Here is a 17,361-nt window from a genome sequence, read left to right as displayed (position 1 = left end):
GCCGAGAGGACTTAGGATGGTGCTTGGTGATAAGCTTAACGGTGTGTGAGCAGCCACTATTCAAATTGCGAGTTGCGTCCTAAAATTCAATAACAACTTGTTCAGATAAAACTTTTCTCGAGACCTTGTGTAAACTAGACAGCTTTCGTAAATCTTTCTCGACATCATCGTCATCGTCGGAGATCTTTCAGAACATTTCCGACCAAAATATGGTTCATGTAGCTTTAATCTGTGTTGAATTTTGCAGTTAGGAAAACTCGGCAAACCCAAATGAGCTGCTGTTGTAAAATAAAAACATTGTGGCTTTTATTAGTGAGTTGCATGATGCTCCAGTATTGTTATATATTAGTAAAATATACTTGGTGTGATCTGTGATATTTTTTTGCTGTTTGTAATCGGCTGACATTATAAAAGCCTAATAATAACATAATGTGCTTCCTGATACACTTATATTACAGTTATAAAACATCTTTTGAAGCTTAAATTTTGAAAGATGTTTTCTGTGTTACTTGGGTTACGTTCCATCAAAATGGAGACTTGTAAAAGTTATCTCTATACCAAAAAAGGGGAAGCGAGACAAGACGCATCCCAAAGCATACCGGTCAATTAGTCTTTCTTCAGTTTTGTTGAAGACTATGGAAAAGGTTTTGAAGGATTTTATCAATTCTTCTTACATAAAAGAGCATCCCCTATCTGACTTCCAGTTTGCTTATCAATCTGGTAAGTCAACGGTTACGGCACTTCATTCGCTAGTAACAAAGGTGGAAAAAACGTTTTCAGCAAAAGAAATAGCTCTATGCGCCTTTTTAGACATAGAAGGAGCATTTGATAATGCCTCCTAGGGAGCGGACCTGGTGTGATGGTTAGAACACTTGACTATCACGCCAAAGACCTGGGATTGAATCCCACTCCCGACAAACTTACAAAATGTGAGTTCTTCCTTCGGAAGGGAAGTAAAACGTTGGTCCCGAGATGAACTAGCCTAGGGCTAAAAATCTCGTTAATACAGAAAGAAAAAAAAAATGCCTCCTATTCATCTATGAAGCGTGCCATGGAGAACAAAAACTTCGACCAATGTATCATACCTACATTGGATTTATACTGTGCTTGCAAAAAGATAAATCACCTCTGAGCAGGGAAGTTCTTCTATAACAGTAAGGAGGAGTCCTCTCACCACTAATGTGATCCTTAGTTGTAGACGACCTTCTAAGAAGCTTGAAGGAAAAAGGTTTCGAAGTTGTGGGCTTTGCAGACGATATAGTCATAATAGTGAGAGGAAAGTATGACGAAACTGTTTCGGAGAGAATGCAAAGGGCCTTAAACTATACACATTCATGGTGTATTAAGGAGGGCCTTAGCATCAACCCGTCAAAAGTCGTAATTGTCTCTTTCACTAGGAGAAGGAAGATTTTCGGAGGGATACAAATTCATCCTAGTGATCGAGTCAAATACTTGGGTTTGATACTGGATGCTAAACTGAACTGAAATGTTGAAATTGAGTCCGTAATCGGTATGGTAACAAGTGCGTTCTGGTTATGCTCCAAAACTATTGGCAGGAAGTGGGGCTTGAAACCATAAATGATAATGTGGATTTATACTGCCACAATCCGCCCAAAAGTGATGTACACCAAAACCTCCATTTAGGTAATGAGTCGGGACTGCCTAAATAGAATTTTTACCTAAATGGATTCAGTTTATTACCTAAATGGAGTACAAGATTGCAAAAAAAGTTTAAGAAGGGAGAGTTACTAGGAGATTTAAAGGAGGTCATGTGGAGTTTCAAATGGCTTTCAAGGAGTTTTAGGAGGGGGTGGGTTTTAGGGGGGGAGGGGCTTCAGGGGCGTTTTCGGATGTTTTGGAGGGTCTTAGATCAGATTTGTCATTTAAATGAATAGGTGGGCACAAAACATGAAAACCCCTGCAAAATTCCGCCAGACTGAAAAATTATTGAATGTCGGGTCAAAGTCGGGCCAATTTTTATTGGATGTTGGGCCATTGTTGGACCAACATCGAACAACTGTTGGGTCTATGTTGGGTTTGGTGGCCAAAATAAAAACATGTGAATGATAGGTTGATGTCGGGTTTGACGTCATCAATGCTGGAGCTGATATCAATTGAATGATGGAAGGATGGTTGCTTATCTCAATTTCAGCTGTAAATGACGCTGGATACTGACACTTTTCAAAACTGCATGGTGGGGGGGGGGAGTTTAGGGGGTATATCTCAACAGAGCATCCCCCCTCCCCCATACCCCCTTAACACCACTCACTACTTTTTTCCCGTAAACCAACCTTATACCTAATCTTAAGTACTCCAACTGGTCTGAACACAATCAAATTCCATTTAGGTAACGTTACCTAAATGGAGGGACCTAAATAGATTTTACGTAAATGGATCCTACCTAAATGGAGGTTTGAGTGTATGCTTCGTTTATCTGGTGACCAAAATCAAAAGAGATTACCACGCAATCAAAGCTTGCGAAAATTTAACGTCTTGCGTCCATTGCTGTTACAGGAGCGATGCGTAGCACTCTATCAAAAGCTTTAAATGCGATTCTCAATCTGCTTCCTTTGCACGAGTACGTGCAATTAGAAGCAGAAAAGGAATTGCTGAGACTTGAACGAGTTGAAAAGTTTATGCCAGGTGATCTTGTAGGTCACCTGAGCATTTCACAATGCTTCCAAAATAGTCCAGTAATGAAAATGATTAAAGACTGGATGTAACCTGTGGAGTACCATGATGTTCCTTACAAGTTGCACGAAACAACTCGTGCAGATTGGGAAGTCGGAGGTCCCACTGTTCGTCAAGGATCTATCAAATTCTATACAGATGGCTCAAAAGTTGGAATAAAAACGGGAGCAGGAATCTACGGCCCTGGAATACAAATTTCAGTTGCGATGGGACACTATCCTACGGTGTTTCAAGCAGAGATTCTTGCTATTTTGAAATGCGCAAATATCTGCCTTGAGAGAAAATACAGATATGCAAATATTTGTATTTTCTCAGATAGTCAAGCTGCACTAAAAGCATTGTGCGCTTACAAATGTACATATTTCAAAGCTTGTTGGGGAATGCATTCTTTCACTGCGCAGGCTGTGCCAAGGGAATTCAGTAAACTTATACTGGGTTCCAGGTCACTGTGGCATTGAAGGGAATGAAATGGCAGACGAGCTTGCTAAAAATGGTTCCAATTTACAGTTCGCTGGCCCAGAACCATTCTGTGGTATATCAAATTGTACAATAAAAATGGACCTGAAATGCTGGGCTGAGCAGAGGGTGATATCCAATTGGATGGATGTCAAAAATTGCAATCAGTCAAAACGATTTACAACAACAAATGCTTATAAAACCAAAAACCTCTTAGAGCTCAACAAGAGAGCTCTATGTACATACACTACTAGGCCAGTACATACACTACTAGACACTGCCCGAGCAGGTATCACTTGAAAAATATTAGCCATATTCAGAGTACAGATATCACGTTTCTGTAATACGGAACGTGAAATTTTCGACTTTCTTCGCTCTGCTGGTATAAAAGTTTAATTCGCTTGTGTTTTCTTCTCCAGTTTTTTTTCTCTGTTTTGTCCTCTTTGTGTTACCAAGCTGCTCCTGGCCATCCGGAAGACCAAGTCCCACAACAAGTTGGTACCAACACCACAAGGCACCGAATACGCTAGCAAGATGCGATTCACCCCCGGATGAGCAGCAGTGAAACCTTTGACCCAATCCTTACCCTGTCCATCCCTCAGCATGTGACCTTTTAACCTCGAGCTGCCACGAGTACCCTGGCTTCCACCCATTACTAACAGATATCATTAAAAAGTTATTACTCTGTATAATGCATACTATTAAGTACAAAGAAAGATCCTCGGCTCCGTAAAGCGTTATACGCGATTGAGCCCCAAATAAATGAACTAGATAAAAAAAATACGGAACGTGAAACCTCGGAACATCTGGTTTGCAGTTGTGGTGCTTTATACACGCGCAGGCAAAGATTTCTAAATAGTGGTTGCTAGCAACCCAGTGAACCCAGGTCTGCAGAACTTGGGAAGGTCTTGGAGTTTATCAATTCCATTGCACCTGACTGGGAGACGACGCGTCGTGGCAGTAGCTGATTACACTAGTTTACAGCATTTTTGAACTCGGTAAGCTGATGATCATATTTGGTGTAGAATCATGCCCTGAATTCGAAAACGCGAAGGAAAAAAAAATACAGTAGAGCGGAATTTTTTTCAACTTTCCATACAAGGTTGATGATTTGAAATCGATTTTTGTTCTATTTTTAAGCAACGTCACTCACTTCACACATCTCTCTCTCTCTCTCTTCTTGGCGTAACGTCCTCATTGGGACAAAGCCTGCTTCTCAGCTTAGTGTTCTATGAGCACTTCCACAGTTATTAACTGAGAGCTTCCTCTGCCAATGACCATTTTGCATGTGTATATCGTGTGGCAGGCATGAAGATACTCTATGCCCAAGGAAGTCAAGGAAATTTCCTTTACGAAAAGATCCTGGACCGAACGGGAATCGAACCCGTCACCCTCAGCATGGTCATGCTGAATACCCGTGCGTTTACCGCCTCGGCAATATGGGCCCTCAATGCTCCGTAATCAATGCTCCGATTGAGCTGAATTTTTTACTGTACCTCACCTACATATGATGTGTCAAATAAACGTTGAGAAAGAATTTTTGTATTGTTTTTTTTTATTGAAAAAATACATTTCTTCATATATTTTTGGAAATTTGGCTAAAATTTAAGGAGATCGTCCCTAAAACTCGCCAATATCTTGAATTTCATTAATCTAACGCAAAACCTGCATTCAGATGATCGAATGGTATTGTATTCAGCTTTTAATTTATGGAAAAAGATTTGTAATTGATTGAACAAAACGCATAACATTTGAATTTTAGTAAATTCAATATTTTTAAAAGTTGTAAAACTTGATATTGAGCTAAAACTCAAAAACCGCTCTACTTGAAATTTTTTGAAGCACGTTATCGAAATCAGTACTGAATTGTACTTCAAAAACTTTATTTTGTAAACTAGTGTTACGTGACACATGGTAATTAGCAGGCCAGAAGCGAATATCAGAACGGGACATGCCACAAAAGTTCAGCCTATTGGACGCAGTGGCTTAATTTCCCCAACAGTGGTGGAAAAAAAAAATGCTACCGTCGTTGGGAGTGAGAATGGGTTAAAAATGCATACTTCCACATTCATTGCTCAATAACTTTTGCTTCTCTGTATGAAAAAGTCCTTTGATCACTGGAATATAACCTTTGGTAGTGCGTGTACAAATGGTGGGAAAATATTTGGAGTTCGTCGATTTTACTTAAACCATCAAGTGTATGGAAATTAACCCATTCACACCCCTTTGAGGGGGTGAAAATGGGTCAAGAGAACCGAATTTGTACCATATTTGCAACAAAGCAAGTTAATGAAATTCTGCTCAAGGTTTATACTACTTATCAATAACTTATTAACCCTAAAAGGGATACCTGGGGTCCATTGGACCCCAGGAGCCTTTCAGAGCTCGTCTTTGATGGAACACACTCAGTGAGGGACGAAACTGAGGCCATGAAGGTATCCCTTTTAGGGTTAAATGATGGATATGAGTTTGAGATTTTAAAATGTATCAATCCACCTAATAGTGTGATGCTTCTAGGGTTCTAACAGGAGTTCTTTCCAGGAAGTTATTTAAGTATCTCCCAAAGAATTCTTTCAGGAATTATTCCAGGAGGTCGCTCAGTAATTTATGCAAGAGCTTCTTCATGAATTCTTTTAGAAATTTCTCTCCTGGATGATCACATCCTGGAATTTCATCACCGAAGTAAGTTTTTCCATTCAAGTTGATTCCAAAAGATTATAAAGCCAAAATAAAATTATCAAATGAGGCATCAAATTGGACAAGAATCCCTTCTATAATTCCTTCATAGGTTTCTCTTTAAATTCCTTCGGGATGCCTCATGGAGATTTTCAGAGATTTTTTCGGGAGTTCTTTTAGGGATTTCTCTAGGAGTTCTACTGGTTCTACTGGTATTTCTACCGAAGTTCTTGCAGGGAATACTTTTCTTAAGGATTGCTCCAGAAGTGTAAAAGAGATCTCTTCAGGAGTTCCGTCAAGGATCTCCACAGTAGTACCAGAAGGATTCAGGGATGCCTCCAGGTGTTTCATTAGGGATATCTTCAGAAGTTCCCTCTGTTATTCCAATCCCAGATATTCATCAAGAAGTTCCATCAGAGAGACTTTCAGGACGATTCAAGGATGCCTCCAGGAGATTAAACATGAATTCCTTCAGGAATTCCAGGAGGTCAGTTAAAGATTAGTTTAAAAGTTCTTCAAAAGCTTCTTTAGGAATTCCTACAGGAGTTCTGGAATGGATTATTCCAGAAATTCCCTCAGAAGCTTTAGGGATTCGTATACCCAGGTAACCACTAAGCACTGTCGTAAGCGGTCTAAAGGTCATTCAGCAGCTTCTCCGTGTCATTAGGCTCTGTATGTGATTTTCAAATTCTCACAGGCATTATAAATTGTAAGCACTAAAATAAGCCGTATATTAGTATATTACGCTACACTGTAGTGCTTGCAAATCCAGAGCCTGTGAGCCGAATTAGAAGCCTGACAGTGCTGTTAAAAGGCTTGGTGTACATGACGTTTATATCAATCATAGCTGATTTGAAGCAAAACAAAACTGAATCGTCAGAGAACAATGAAATATCATCGGAACTTTTGTAGGATAGATTGGGTGTTGGATGATTATCGTCATCTCGCCACTATAAACAACAAATTAATGTACAGCTGCTTCCTCGATCATCTATTACGATTACGAATGCATCAGATATTTACCTGTGCAGCTATAATCGGTTTACCCGAGCTTTTACCTACAGATGAATACCAAAAGTAGTCGACGAGCCGCATTTTGATTCCTCCTGTTATAAAACGTCGTCAACCTTCCAAACTTCCCTAGCTGCACCTCCCGCAGAACCGCCATCCCTAAAACCATTTCCCCGACCATTTCATACATTTCGTATGCTGCCACTTTGTGCCCGATTCCACATCCGACCATCGGATCATTCTAAACATTCCGGTTCGGAACATCAATGCTGTCCCAACTTGTTGCCTCCTTTTCCTCAAATACGGTAGTGAGCTAACCGATCTCACGCTGCATCAATGGATCAGATGGAAAACGTGACGAAATAAACTTGAAAACAGCAAGTCCGAAGATTATCAGTTCGAATCTGGATCAGCAGGCCGTAAAAATCGAAGAAAAAATAGACTTCGATGGAAAGGCATCCGGAGCAAAACATAAAGAAGATAAATAACTTTTTTTTTCTTTTTCCTTAACCCACTTTTGACAGCTCTTTCACCAGAGACTCGGTACGCAGTTTGAAGCTGGCCGTATATCAGCCGAATATTTCGCCAAAAGTGGCTTTTTAGCAGATCTATTATAGGATGTAGTTCTGAAAAGCTCTGTTGGCACTGTTCTTCATATGAATATAGAACCAACTTGGTGTCAATTTTTACGGCTTAGTGGTTACTTGGGTAGATAGATGATTCTTCAGCGATTCCTCCTGGAATTCCTTTTGGGATTCCTCCAGAGGTTCCTTCAGAGATATCTTCTCGAGTTCCTTCAGGGATCTCTCCTGGATTTCAATCATAGGTTCCCATAGGAGATTTCAAGGATACCTCAGGGACCATTTGTGGATTCCCAGAAGTTTCTTCAGGGATTCCTACCCAAGTAACCACTAAGCCGTAAAAATTGACACCAAGTTGGTTCTATATTCATATGAAGAACAGTGCCAACAGAGCTTTTCAGAACTACATCCTATAATAGATCTGCTAAAAAGCCACTTTTGGCGAAATATTCGGCTGATATACGGCCAGCTTCAATCTGCGTACCGAGTCTCTGGTGAAAGAGCTGTCAAAAGTGGGTTAAGGAAAAAGAAAAAAAAGTTATTTATCTTCTTTATGTTTTGCTCCGGATGCCTTTCCATCGAAGTCTATTTTTTCTTCGATTTTTACGGCCTGCTGATCCAGATACGAACTGATAATCTTCGGACTTGCTGTTTTCAAGTTTATTTCGTCACGTTTTCCATCTGATCCATTGATGCAGCGTGAGATCGGTTAGCTCACTACCGTATTTGAGGAAAAGGAGGCAACAAGTTGGGACAGCATTGATGTTCCGAACCGAAATGTTTAGAATGATCCGATGGTCGGATGTGGAATCGGGCACAAAGTGGCAGCATACGAAATGTATGAAATGGTCGGGGAAATGGTTTTAGGGATGGCGGTTCTGCGGGAGGTGCAGCTAGGGAAGTTTGGAAGGTTGACGACGTTTTATAACAGGAGGAATCAAAATGCGGCTCGTCGACTACTTTTGGTATTCATCTGTAGGTAAAAGCTCGGGTAAACCGATTATAGCTGCACAGGTAAATATCTGATGCATTCGTAATCGTAATAGATGATCGAGGAAGCAGCTGTACATTAATTTGTTGTTTATAGTGGCGAGATGACGATAATCATCCAACACCCAATCTATCCTACAAAAGTTCCGATGATATTTCATTGTTCTCTGACGATTCAGTTTTGTTTTGCTTCAAATCAGCTATGATTGATATAAACGTCATGTACACCAAGCCTTTTAACAGCACTGTCAGGCTTCTAATTCGGCTCACAGGCTCTGGATTTGCAAGCACTACAGTGTAGCGTAATATACTAATATACGGCTTATTTTAGTGCTTACAATTTATAATGCCTGTGAGAATTTGAAAATCACATACAGAGCCTAATGACACGGAGAAGCTGCTGAATGACCTTTAGACCGCTTACGACAGTGCTTAGTGGTTACCTGGGTACTGTGATGACTATCGATCATCGTACGTTCGTCGGTCTGATGTGACGTACAGATTTAGAGCTGACCATCCTACAACTCTGCCTGTCCGTTCGAGAGCGCCACCGCGATAGATGTTCAACGATCTAGTTTAGTGTTTAGTAAACTGCAAAACGGTTAATAATTGTATGTTTCCACGTTAATAAAGCTTATGTTGTATAGATCGTTTCGGTTAGTTATATCGTCGTGTTACGCTATAGAAGTTCATTCAGTCCAGGATAAGTCCAGGAATTCCTTCAGGATTTCTTCAGGGATTCCTCCAGAAGTTTATTTATGGGTTCTTATAGAAATTCTTCCAGGGATCGCTTATGGAGTTGTGTCGGAGATTTTTCCTGGAGAACTCAGGGATGCCTGCAGGAGTTGCATCAGAGATTTCTCCAGAATTTTCTTCTGAGATTCTTCTAGTAGTTTTTTCAAAAATTTCATCAGAACTTTGCTTAAGCATATACCATAAGATATATCTCAAGGATTTTTCATTGAGTTCCTAAAAGAATTCCCCCAGGATTTGTTTCAGGGAATCTTCCAGGTTTTCTTTCTGGAATACTTCCAGGAATTCTGTCAGGGATTCCTTCTGAAAATTTATCAAGGATTCCTCTTGGAATTCCTTTGTGGATTACTCCTGGAAATCCTTCGGGGATTTCTTCTGGAATCCTTTCAGATATCCTACCTGAAGTTCCTTCGGGGATTCCTCTTGGAATTCCTTCGGAGATTCTTCCTAGAACTCCTCAAAAATTCCAATCAGAGATTGCTTCATACATTTATGCAGGGAACTCTTTAACAGATTCTTGAAACACCAGGGGTACCTGCAGAAGTTCCTTCAGGGATTTCTCCACGGCAATTGATTAATGGAGTACACTACACCAAGGATACGGGAAATGTCACAATAGGTTAGGTCAAAAAGCTGGTTGCAGTGACGGACAAAACAGGAATAAAAAATGAGTATTCCAACGTATTTGATAATTTATGTTATCAATGATCATGAAAATATTCAGACTACAAATTCAAGACCGTACTGACAACGAACTGCTTTGCCTCGCCAACGTTGACTTCCTGGTCGAACTTCGATCACGCCGATGCCACCAAAAATTGCCACTGGCGTGTCGCTGATGACGTCGCCGACCTAGAATGGTCTAATTGGAAAGTGCTATTCGAGGCATATTTTGGAACATTTGCCGTACGGTGAAGAACTCATCCGTTGTCGAGTGACCATCGACGAAGCCGGCTTTATAGTTTCTCACAAACTAATTCGCTACAAATGATTGAGTGGAAAATTATTTAAAACCTGTGGAGCGGACCTGGTGTCACAGCAGGTGGTTAGAACACTTGACTATCATCTACCTGGGATCGAATCTCACTCTCGACAAACTCGCCAAAATGTGAGTTCTTCCTTCGGAAGGGAAGTAAAGTGTGGGTCCCGAGATGAACTAGGGCTAAAAGTCTCGTTAATACAGATAAAAAAAATATTTAAAACCGAAGACTACTTTATCAAGAAGACATGGAACTCTGTTGTTTTCCCATACAAACGGCAAGCGTCACCGATGACACCGCCGCCTGTTGAACTAAGGTGGTAGCTTTGTATAAAAGCGTAAGAGTGTATTAGTGCGAGTATGAAGATTTACTCATAATATCATGAATGGTTCCACCTTCATCCATAGTGGCACTGCTAACAGTGACTCCCGATTGTCAGCAGTGCTGCAAGTCGTCTTGATAAAGTGATCTTCGCTAAAACAGCAATTTGTTGACAGTGCGTGGTATCGTGTCAATGCTGTTATTTGACAAGAAAATATCTAAAATTTTAAAAACTGCTGCCTAAAATGACTGAAATAATCCATTAAACACAGGAAACAGTCCATAAGGTATTATAGGTGGTCCAATTAATGTGGGAAATGTGTTAAAAAAAACTCCTAAATTTTCTTCAGAAATTTCATTAGAATTGCATTTACAAAAAAGTCTTTCATTGATATCAGTTCAGAAATTTCTCTATGCATTTTTTTTCGATTCCTCCAGTGATTCTTCCAAAAACCCGTCCAGGGATTTCCATGGAAAATCTATCTATCTTTCTATGTATAAAAATGAGTTTGAAGTTCCTTTGAGGCAACAAAACTCACGAACGGATGAACTGATCAGCATGACTCTTGCACGGTTCGATTCGTATTCATAGTAGCTGTGTTTATATTGATAAAAAGTTACGAAAATCATTCAAGAAGTATATAGAATGTAAAAATACTGGTTTTTCATTTACCGGGACAGCTAGTATATATATAAAAATGAGTTTGGAGTCCCTTTGAGGCAACAAAACTCACGAACAGCTGAACCGATCAGGATGACTCTTGCATGGTTAGATTCGTATTCAGTGTGGCTGTGTTTATATGTAAAAAAAAAGTTAGGAAAATGAACAAAAATGTAAGAAAATAGACAACATGCTCATTTTTCATGAGCTGGGATGAAAATCAACACGATCGAAACGAAACCAATCTAGAGTGCGGTGCTGGAATGATATTTACGATTTACAATTATCAAACCAACATAATTTGGCAAGACAAAGTTTGCCGGGACAGCTGACTATTCATAAATTATTCCTATAGTTTGTTTTTTTTTAATATCTACCCTGAATTCTTTCACACATAACTGCAGGGGTTTTATCGGATTTTTTTTGTCTAGGATTCCTCAAAAAACTGCCACTGGAATTTATTCATGGGTTATTTCAAAAAACTTCCAAGGATGTATTCAGAATTTGTCATCAGGGTTTCCTTTCGAAATTCTCACAGAAATTCCTCTGGAAATTCCTCCAGACATTTGACAAAGATTTTTCTTTTTCAGAATATACCACATGGTTTGCTCCGGAAGGTCTCCATCTGAGATTCCAGTCCAAAAGGAATGTCGCCAAAAATTTCGTCGGGGATTCCGCATTTTTTTCAGTGGTTCAAGCAGGAGTTTCCTTAGAAATTTATACACCAGGTACCCTCAGGAATTCTTGCGGATATTTCTGCATGTGTTTTCTCGGAAAATCCTCCTTCGATACTTTTAAATATTTCTATCTAGATTCTTTCAGAATTTTCTCCAGAAACATTGCCTGGATATTTCTGTAAGAAAACCTTTTAAATTTTTAAGAATTATTTTTCTAGAAATATTTAAAAATGTTTATCTAGATATTTCTCCGGGGCTTCATTAAGAAAAACGTCCACGTATTTCTCAGAGAACTTCTTCAGAAAATCGTCCAGGAATTATATCAAAGGATTTGTCCCAGAATTGTTTTAAAAAATATCTCATTTTTTTTTTCAAAGATTCCTCCAAAAACTGCCATTGGAATTTATTCATGGATTATTTCAAAAAACTTCCAAGGATATATTCAGAAATTGTCATCAGGGTTTCCTTTTGAAATTCTCTCAGAAATTCCTCTGGAAATTCCTCCAGACATTTCACAAAGATTTTTTTAGAATATACCTTATGGTTTGCTCCGGAAGGTCTCCATCTGAGATTCTAATCCAGAAGGAATGTCGCCAAAAAATTCTTCAAGGATTCCTTATTTTTTTTCAGTGGTTCAAGCAGGAATTTCCTTAGAAATTCATACACCAGGTACCATCAGGAATTCTTGCGGATGTTTCTGCATGTGTTTTCTCGGAAAATCCTCCCAGGATACTTTTAGGAATTTCTATTTAGATTCTTTCAGAATTTTCTCCAGAAATATTGCCTGGAAATTTCTGTAAGAGTACCTTTTAAAGTATTGAGAATTCTTTTTCTAGAAATATTTAAAAATGTTTATATTTTTGTTTATATAGGAATCTCCAGGGCTTCTTTAAGAAATACGTCCACGTATTTATGAGAGAATTTCTTCAGAAAACCAGGAATTATATCAAAGGATTTCTTCCAAAATTGTTAAAAAAAATATCTCTGAGCAAAGATGCCATACATACAAATTTATCTGTATTATACAGATTTTTGAGCATACATACTGATTTCGTTTTATATGAAATACAGATTTTTGAGCTGGAGGGGCTATTTAATTTTGTATGGGATACAGATTTTTCACCCAAATTTTATATGAGTTACAGATTTTTGAAACTGATGATACAGATTTTTCAAAAAATCATCTGGCATCCCTGCTCAGAGAATCTATTAGGATACTACTAGGGTGCTTTCAAGGAGTTTCGTCAGATATTCCTCCAGGGATTTTGAAAGAACTATATCTCAAGATATCTTATTAATTTCAAAGTTTTTTTTAAGAATCTATGGAAATTGTGGCTTTCTCAGTCTAGGGAATCCAAACGATTAAATTTGGATTCCCTGGACTGAGAAAGCCACAATTTCCATAACAAACCAGTTCCAGTCGAAAACCCCTAGCTAAGATATTATCTTAAGGATGTTTTTCTCAGAAATTACTATTGGAATGTCCACAAAAATTCACCAGAAATTTCTTCTGAATTTCCTTGAATAATGATGGTTTTTTTTTCTCTAGTGATGTTTTTTTTTGAGGAGCAAAACAGTTGTTACATTTTTTTGCTATTTGTTCCAGAAGTAGTAACATAGTTGTAATAAATTTCGCAGCCAATTACCGAAAAACGGCTATAATTGTCAGAACTATGTAGTAGACATTTGACAAAAAAAAAAACAATCCCACGATTAAATAGCAAGATTTATTAGTAATAAATGGGCTGTAAATGGTAATGACACAAATTCATCATCTATGATGAATTGTCACAATGTTTTATTTCTAATCATCTATATTATGCTTCCAGATCCTTATAAAAGCAAGCTTTGTGCTGACTCTTTCAGACGCTGTTGCTAAACAAAATCGCAGATTAAGAAGTGGCAGCTTGAGAAGATTTACATCGATTGCATGATATGGGAGAATTTACGTATTTTCGGCAGTTTTGTTCTCTTCGTCATGCGGATTTTTTAAAATCCTTCTTCTTCTTCTTCTTTATGGCTCTACGTTCCCACTGGAACTTGGCCTGCCTCACTTCAACTTAGTGTTCTTTGAGCACTTCCACAGTTATTAATTGAAGGGCTTCCTTTGCCTGCCATTGCATGAATTTGTATATTGTGTGGCAAGTACAATGATACACTATGCCCAGGGAGTCAAGAAAATTTTCCCGACTGGAACGGGCATCGAACCCGCCGTCTCCGGATTGACGATCCATAGCTTTAACGACTAGGCTAACTGGAGACCTTTTTTTAATCCTGTTGATCCCAGAATTGGCCCAAAATCCTTCTCAACCAATCTGAATTATATAGCCAAGTTTCAGGCAATTTGACCGACAAAATGCCCCCATGACGAAAAGAACAAACCTGCCCTAAGCCACCCTATCTACAAAAAGATGTACTTGAGATAGTTTTTGCTGAACGGTGTACAGAGTTTGGCCAAAATGTTTGATATAGGGTGCTTGTTTCTCTCACAGAAAAGTTCAACAAGTACTATTTCTTCATAGGTTGCATCAAAAATTATCAAATTTTGACTGTTTTTTAACCTATTATATGTGCATCACTGGTGCAAATTTGAGTACGATTGGTGAATCTTTCGCGAAGCCAGAACCGTTCTCGTAAAACACTATTTTAGGCAACTAATTTTTGAACTGCCTTATCTCCGAAACCAGTGAATCGAATTTAATCAAATTACATATTAGCATTCATTAACAATACATTGGCACTTTATGTAATGTCATGTAATGTAGAATGTAATATTTTCTTACCTTCATCTTTAACCCTTCTTATACCAGTTGGAAGTTTTCCCCCATATAACATAAGTCATATTTACAACACCACACAAAAAATACTGAACGTGTTCTTCCTTTAATCCAAATAGGCTTTAATATATCAGCGATTATCTGGTGAACAGAAGTAGAAAATCTTTCGATATCAATACTGAAATGTAATGACATTGATGTAAACAAATTTTGTTTTTTTTACGAAAAAAATCCAAAAAGTGTCAATCCATCACAGTAGCTACGCGAAAGATTAACGAATCGAGCTCAAATTTGTACCAACGATGCATAAATAACACTGCTCGACAAAATTTTACTAAATTTGGTGTTATGGGATGAGAAAAAAAGACACTAAAGTGTCATAGTGAAAGAATTTTTGAAAAATATTGGACCGGGCCTTCGCAGTTTAAAACCAAAGTTTGTATAGAGAACTTGGAGTGTTCAAATGATATGTGCATTAGAACGTACCGTGCATATTTTTGGGCGTTTTCGGTATTTGGGTTAATTTCGTTATTGTCTAACGCCTAAATATATACACAGCGCGTTCTAATACACATCTCAATTGAACACCCCAAGTTCTCCATACAAACTTCGGTTTTGAACTGTGAAGGCCCGGTACAATATTTTTCAAAAAAAATTTCACTATAACACTTCTAGGGTCCCAGATCCCTGTTCTTTTTTTTTCATCCCATAAAAAAAAATGGTGTTGAACGGTGTAATAGGTTGACAAACAGGCAGAATTTGAGATTTTTATGCAGTCTATGAAAACAGCTTATTGAACTTTTTTGAGAATGACAAAAATCGCCTATCCTAAACATTTAGGTCACCCCTGCATTTTTATTCTTTTAGTATACTTTACCGTTTCTTTGCTGTTAAATCTACTGTATGACACAATTCATTATTTTTGGCTGCATAAAAAAATGAGCAAACGACATTCTTCATTTGCCCGACGTTTTGACACGGGAACACAAAAACCAAGCAAAAAACATCCCTTTCTGCGACCGTATGTGACGAGTCAGAGGAAGAAAATCTACGCTACAGTGCTGCCAATAAAACTAAACAAAAAGCCGTTCGTTGGATCACTAATCGGTAATAAATCAATAACTTTTTCCACAAGCATTCAATTGTTTTGCGGTCTACGAAGGAACGTTTTATAAATTATTTTTCTACAAGAAGCGTTGATCGATTTGAATTAAAGAGACAAGGGGCGACCTCTAGGATTTTTTATCTGAAAGTGTAACTTCTCCCATAGTAAATCTTATAAAAACTTTGAACCGCTTGCGCTAAATTATAGTTCCATCGATTGCGCTGAAATTTTGCACAGTTCATATGGGACCTAAATGGAATCAAAAAAGTCGACTGGAGCGAGAATTTAATGTTTGTCCCATATTACTGGCCATATCACGAGCATTTTCATACACGTCCGATCATCAACTTAGAAATTGTTCAGACCTGAATCAGCTTCAGTGTACGATTTGAGTAAAAAATGATCTAATACACAAAGAGAGTTAATTGGAAAGATCTCACCAACCAACCTTTCTGCGTGACACAGTTTGCGCGTCACCTTTTCTTCACTTTTTATCTTCTATTCATTTTCCGTGTCGAACAACGTACTTCCGGCAAATAATACTCTCACGCCAATGTTTATCTTTAATGCCGGTCTTGAGAAAATCTGCAAAATCTGTAATATGTTCTTACCTTTTTAACCAGGTGAAAACAATCTAAATTTGATAATTGACGTACGTGGATGATGTTTTGAAAGTTCAAACAGCAAATGTACGTCGAAAATGGAATGCAATTTTAATTCCTTGGCAGCAATGAATCCCATTAGCTTGAAACCAGCAAACCAGCAGGTTTCTAATATATAACAACAATTTATGCAGAAAATAGAGTAAAATCTAAATCATACGAACCTGCCAGTTCTCATCGGGATTGCTTAGGTTCCAAACGCCAACAGCGATGGACAGTTTAGTGTTAGGCTTGAGAGATTCGCAGTTGGCGGACGTAATAACGACGGAAGCGTCTATCAGAGTACCTCCACAGTAGAACACGTTCTGCATGTATCCAAAACTGTTTACGGATTCCGAAAAGATTGCTACATTCCATGGGAATTCGTCTCTTTCAGAGTCTCTGATATCTTCGTTATACAGCTGGGTCGACTGTCGAACACCGCAATCTTCATATAACCAACCGGTGAAAGGTTCTTCCGTTGTGGTTGGTTTTAGAGTTGTCGGTTTGGTTGTTCTAGGACGAGCTGTAGTGGTAGTTGCGGTGGTTCTCACGGGTCTTGGTGTGGTATAGTCTGGAAATACTACAGCTGTATTCTCCCGTTTGCAACAGACTTGTCCAATGCCACTGCATCGCCCAACATTCAAAATATTCCTAGAATTATAGATTTGAAAGCATCTTAATAACATCTGTAAGTACCTAATCCAACAGTCTGTCCTTACTCAGATGCACAATTTTGCTCACGGACGCAATCAGCAGTATGTGGATTGCAGCTACTAAAAAACGCCTGGATTGGATCCGGCGTGGTGGTTCTTCGGTAAAATATTTCTCTTGTTTGTGGATGCCCGTGGACGCAATGGAAAAATAATATCACCAACGGTAGTACCATTCGATCCATTGCTAAAAGGTGACTGACAACAAACGTAATCATCAGCGCTCCGATTACCGAGAACCAAACAATCTTGCGGATGATGGGATTTGGGATTCCCAGCGTCAAAACAAAACAAAGCCAAAAAAAAGTAAAACTTTGGATTTGCCATA

At 38.6% G+C, this 17,361-nt stretch overlaps 1 protein-coding gene across 1 annotated transcript in view; it reads right to left on the bottom strand.

Annotated features, from left to right (window-relative positions):
- The window catches only part of LOC115257485 (inactive CLIP domain-containing serine protease A30), a 29,187-nt gene extending 11,840 nt beyond the window's left edge, over positions 1 to 17,347 (bottom strand). Inside the window, exons 1-2 of the mRNA XM_029857114.2 lie at positions 17,043 to 17,347; positions 16,506 to 16,974 (exon numbers count right to left, since the gene is read on the bottom strand). Coding sequence (XP_029712974.2) covers positions 16,506 to 16,974; positions 17,043 to 17,251 — 678 coding nt within the window. The 5' untranslated portion in view covers positions 17,252 to 17,347. The remainder of the gene's footprint in view (positions 1 to 16,505; positions 16,975 to 17,042) is intronic.
- Between the last annotated feature and the right edge of the window lie 14 nt (positions 17,348 to 17,361).

This window comes from Aedes albopictus, chromosome 3 (assembly GCF_035046485.1).
Source record: "Aedes albopictus strain Foshan chromosome 3, AalbF5, whole genome shotgun sequence".
Classification (NCBI taxonomy): domain Eukaryota; kingdom Metazoa; phylum Arthropoda; class Insecta; order Diptera; family Culicidae; genus Aedes; species Aedes albopictus.
This window is presented reverse-complemented; position numbering and strand designations above follow the sequence as displayed.